Source organism: Rhamphochromis longiceps, linkage group LG14, assembly GCF_057381845.1.
Source record: "Rhamphochromis longiceps isolate RC_006_pf linkage group LG14, R_longiceps_female_GT1.1, whole genome shotgun sequence".
Lineage (NCBI taxonomy): Eukaryota > Metazoa > Chordata > Actinopteri > Cichliformes > Cichlidae > Rhamphochromis > Rhamphochromis longiceps.
Genome location: NC_140570.1, coordinates 853,593 through 859,592, shown reverse-complemented (window position 1 = coordinate 859,592; position 6,000 = coordinate 853,593). Strand labels below are relative to the sequence as shown.

The window sequence follows — 6,000 nt, the reverse complement described above, 5'->3', positions numbered from 1 at the left end:
AAGATTTTGATGAAGGTATTTTAGGGAAAAGTCCCAGAGTGACCAACACTTTAACTGTGAGGCGAATGTACAGGACGGTCTGCATGTACAGTATTTTCTTGTTTTTCTATAATTACAGTACTGTGCAAATTCATGAGCTGGACATCATTTTTTCTCTCGCAGCCTCTATTGATCACATAAGTATTACAGGAAAAAACAAAAGTGGTACCAATGTGTCAATATATACGAGCCTAAACGGATTTAAGAGCCAGCAGTCTTCAGTCAGATTTGCTGGTTATGAACAATCAATCTTCACAAAACGATTAGGTATTGATTTTTATTTGACTCATTCTCCTTTACAGTAACTGCATCAAATCAATCAAGTCAAACAGACAATAACTTGCACACATGTAGTAAAACTTCAGTTATGGAGAAAAATTAGGTTTCTCTTTCAGCTTCCATCAGAACAAAACACAAAGGATCATCGTTCAGTTGTAGGCTGACGCTCACACACGAATCACTATGAAAATATTACAGCCGTTAAAAAGCACAGCTGCTCTTTATACCTCAGCACGAGACAGAGACACACACAGACATACGCACAGACACACGCACAGACACGCACACACAGAGACGCACGCACAGACACACACACGCACGCACAGACACACACACGCACGCACAGACACACGCACGCACGCACACGCACGCACGCACACACACGCACGCACAGACATGCACGCACACGCACGCACAGACATACACGCACGCACGCACAGACATACACACGCACGCACGCACATACACGCACGCACGCACAGACATACACGCACAGACATACACACACGCACGCACGCACAGACATACACGCACGCACAGACATACGCACGCACAGACATACGCACGCACAGACATACGCACGCACGCACAGACATACACGCACGCACGCACAGACATACACGCACGCACGCACAGACATACACGCACGCACGCACAGACATACACACACGCGCGCGCACGCACGCACATACACACACGCGCGCACGCACATACACGCGCGCGCGCACGCACAGACATACACACACACGCACGCACGCACAGACATACACACGCACGCACGCACAGACATGCACGCACGCACGCACGCACAGACATGCACGCACGCACGCACGCACATACACACACGCACGCACGCACATACACACACGCACGCACGCACATACACACACGCACGCACGCACAGACATACACACACGCACGCACGCACATGCACGCACGCACGCACGCACGCACAGACACGCACGCACGCACAGACACACACGCACGCACAGACGCACGCACGCACAGACGCACGCACGCACAGACATATACACGCACAGACATACGCACGCACGCACAGACATACACACGCACGCACGCACGCACAGACATACACACGCACGCACGCACAGACATACACGCACGCACGCACGCACATACACACACGCACGCACGCACAGACATACACGCACGCACGCACGCACAGACATACACGCACGCACGCACAGACACGCACGCACGCACAGACACGCACGCACGCACAGACACACGCACAGACGCACGCACGCACGCACGCACAGACATACACGCACGCACGCACAGACATACACACGCACGCACGCACAGACATACACGCACGCACGCACGCACGCACATACACACACGCACGCACAGACATACACACGCACGCACGCACAGACACGCACGCACGCACAGACACACACGCACGCACAGACGCACACACGCACGCACGCACAGACGCACGCACGCACGCACGCACAGACATACACGCACGCACGCACAGACATACACACGCACGCACGCACAGAGATACACACGCACGCACGCACGCACGCACAGACATACACACGCACGCACGCACGCACGCACAGACATACACACGCACGCACGCACAGATATACACACGCACGCACGCACAGAGTCACACGCACGCACGCACAGACACACACGCACGCACAGACATACACGCACAGACGCACACACGCACGCACGCACACACGCACGCACGCACAGACGCACGCACGCACAGACGCACGCACGCACAGACGCACGCACAGACATACACGCACGCACGCACAGACATACACACACACGCACGCACAGACATACACACACATACACGCACATACACGCACGCACAGACATACACGCACGCACGCACAGACATACACGCACGCACGCACAGACACGCACGCACGCACAGACATACACGCACGCACGCACAGACAGACACGCACGCACGCACAGACATACACACACACACGCACGCACAGACATACACGCACGCACAGACACACACGCACGCACACACACAGACGCACGCACAGACATACGCACGCACACACGCACGCACAGACATACACACACGCACGCACAGACATGCACGCACACAGAGTTTAAATTACAGGCCAACATTTCTTTAAATTAATTGCTGTACACATCTGGTGATATAATCAGACAATAAATAAAGAGTAAAGGAACACCATGGCTTCTTCCTCGTCACTTTTCACACAGATTAAGACTTTATGTTGCTCCTGAATGTCTGACGTTTATTAAACAGGAAGAAACTTTCACATTCGTGTGGGAGCAGTGACTCTTCCCTCACACATTTGCATCTGTGACCACTGTGCAGTGACTGAACTCAGCAATGCTACAAGTGCTTAGCGGGTCTGATGTGAAGTTTTCACGAGCATCGCGTCGTGTCGCCGCTGCTATGTTCCTCCTGACTGATGCTTCTCACTGAGAGGTTTCATTGCAGACTGGTCATACGGTTTTTACAACGCAGATGTGTTCCTGCAGCTTCTTTCTTTACTCTGAGAGCAAAATTCATTGTTAGCTCTTCATAATTTACAGTTTGACAAATGCTAGTCAATCAGGGATTATCCCGGTTTAAAAATCTGAAAGTGATACAGTTTACAAAACAGAAACAGTTTAGAACAAGTCAAGCATATAACAGGTTATTAAATCACCAAATGCTGTTATTAGTCTTGAATTCTCTTTATCCACCGTACTGGTTTCAGCTGCTTTTACCTGTGATGTGAGTGGAGCTCTGTTGTCTGTAGCAGACATGGCAGCCGTGCAGCTGGAGTGCAGGGAACGGCTACACTTGCCAGCTGTGCCAAACTGCTTCTTTAAAGGAGCAGTTCTCCTAAACGTTGGTTGAGTCTTGGCTGAACTCTCCGCACACACGTTTCTACACAGAGACCCTTTAAAATGATCAGCGCTGAGAAGCCTTTTTTCAAACTGTCGAGCTATTCCTGTGGCGTTGGTGATGAACACCATGATGCTGTATGTGAACGCAGCCTTAGCTCTCGTGTTAGCAATGGAAGCTGCTCTGCACTTGGAACAACGCAGACTACTTTGCTAGTATGCACGAAGACGCCAGCATTACATTGCAGTGGGAACTCATTTTGCATTGGCAGCATGAGCCAGGATTCCCCAAACGCAGCGGGATGAAAGAGCAGATGTGTGAATACGTCGTTTCTGCTACAGCTGCTGATGGCAGTTGGTACATCAGTTTAATCTTAGACAGGGGCAACATCACAGTCAATCAGTGGAACAGTTTTCAGACCACACACACACTGTGTGTGTCTTAAATGTAGTCAACACCTGAGATACAGAGCATAAGTTCTTGCATGCTGTTTTTATTATTTTTGCTTGTAACAATAAAGGCTTATAAATAAATACAAATAAAAGTGGAAGACGTTTCTGATCGCTGAGAACGTCTGAACAACAAACTGCTGCTGGACCAGAATTAAGAAGCTACTTTGTGATTGTCGGTATTGCAGGTCGTGATGTTGCTGCAGAGACACCGCTGTCCTCAGTGTGCTACATATGGAGACGACAGTGGGGGGATGCATTGTACGGGGGCATCGGGAGGGTGTGACGAAGACTACGAGGTGTGGCGTAAACGTTCTACCTCAGCTGGTGACGTGGCAGCGGCAGGACACGGGACGCCAACTCCATGAAAGCTCCAATAACACTACGCTGTTGTTCTGATCGGGAGCTCCGTGGTTACAAACCCACAGTCTCATGAAACTTTGAGAAACTCCACTGCAGAACAAAAAGTGTTCACATGTGTTTACATAAAGCCATGTTTTTAATGATGTCGTTTATTGTAAAGTTAGAGTAAAACAGTATCTGATGCCTTTCTTTGCCCCATTCAAGGGGAAATCTTTGGACTTACTGTAAATGGAGGTGGTCAGTCTACTGTAACTAATCTTTTGTCCTGTCCAAATGTAATACTACAAAAACATCGGCGTGTTTAAAACTGATTGTAATTTCACGCTTTGAGCAAAAACATTTACACCTATAGCCAGAATGCTACTGCGTGCTAACGTCACAACTCAATAGATCAAATTCTAAGTTCTCACTAAAATCAATCAAACGTCATTTTTAATAGAGAACCGCCGTCTTATGATCCTGATGCGTTTCCTGAGACTGGGTGGGTGATATTTGAGCGTGCTTAATGTTGAGCGAACACACGCTGCCAAACGTTGTCACCTGGGGCAGAGAGCCGAGGCGCTCTCTGCTGACGGGCGGAAAGTTCCAGTATTTGGAGGAAGGGTGGGGGTGGGGCGGCGGTGCCACTGCAGTCCGAGTGTGTACATCATCAGGTTAAGAGGGTCTGCTTGGGCCGTCATTCTTGCAGGAGCGTCTCCCTCCAGTCAAAGCTGTGGTTTGGCCCATGTGTGAGGGGGAGGATGGGAGGGTCCGCTAACTGCCACACCCCCGTGTCCCCCTGCTCCTCGCAGGAGCAAAAGCCCAGGTAAGGGATCTGAGGAGCAAGCAGAGCAAAGGAAACGTGAGAGTAGATTAAAGATGACGGCGGTCCGACACAAAAACTTTGTAACATTTTCATTATTGTTTCCTGGATTTTCCCGTGTTTCCAAATGTAGCGCTCCTCATTTAACCTCCAACAGGAAGGAAGCCACGACTTCATAGATATTATGTTACAAGACTTTGTTTTATGTGTACTCACACTAACAGAGCACGTGACGTGAATGTGGGAAATACAAGGATAATAATCTTTGTATCATTTCTTTGTATTTAACAAAAACACACATTACTGTTTCATTAATTATTTATAAAGAATATTTTTTGATCCTTTTAAGTTTCCACTTTAGTGCAAACTGATTTATTTATTTCCTATTTTTTGACATCATCAGCTGTTTTATACTTCACAGTGTCATCCAGCAGAGCGCAGCACAGTCAGTGTGAGTATGAGAAGCAGTTAATGACCCTCAGTGAACATCAACAGGAACATGAACTGCAGCGTGGACAGATCCTGTACTGTGATGGCACAAAGCTACGGCAGCGTTTAGTTTACCGTTGCTAAAAACACATAAAACTGCTCTTTTGTTCCATTTAATTGAAAAGAGAAACCAAAGTAAAACCAGAGGGAAACACACGCACTTCACTTTTTGACTTTGCGTTATCTGTTGTCATTTGGGCATTTCCAATCTTCCGCAGCCATGTTTGGTTTGACTGTTTCACATTAACACCCTGGATAAACACTAAAGCCTCAGTGACGTGAGACACATCAACTCATTTCCCCCCAATGAGCCACCCAGAGAACAAACGTTATCTAAAGAGGAAGTTTAGTCTGGTAGGAACCCAAAGACATGATGGTAGAAACTGTGCACATGAGAGCTTCCAGTCGCTTCCCTGCTTTTCAAGTCGGGTCAGAGAGCTGAGCATGAGCGAGCTGGGCACTAAAAATAATTTAGAGTAAATGCACATGTTCCTTATTTAAACTGAAACCATGTTAGACAGTAGGGCTCGTGTTGGTTCATCACATGATTTCAGAAATGTCCCGTTCACAGTTTATTGTCTGATCCTCCAAAACCCGTCAAAGAAATACAGCTTTGACTGTGTTTCCCTCTATACAGTGAACGCACTCCTGTTTTTGCACAAATGGGCTGGAGGAGAGGAGGCTGGGAAGCCAGACGGAAGCAGTGA

General features: G+C 48.5%; 1 protein-coding gene across 2 annotated transcripts in view; it reads right to left on the bottom strand.

Annotated features, from left to right (window-relative positions):
* Nucleotides 1-4,603: 4,603 nt before the first annotated feature.
* ubash3bb (ubiquitin associated and SH3 domain containing Bb) overlaps nt 4,604-6,000 on the bottom strand; it is a 44,094-nt gene continuing 42,697 nt past the window's right edge. For both annotated transcript variants that reach the window (XM_085429148.1, XM_085429147.1), the window contains exon 14: nt 4,604-4,816. In XM_085429148.1, coding sequence (XP_085285274.1) covers nt 4,679-4,816 — 138 coding nt within the window. In that variant the 3' untranslated portion in view covers nt 4,604-4,678. The remainder of the gene's footprint in view (nt 4,817-6,000) is intronic.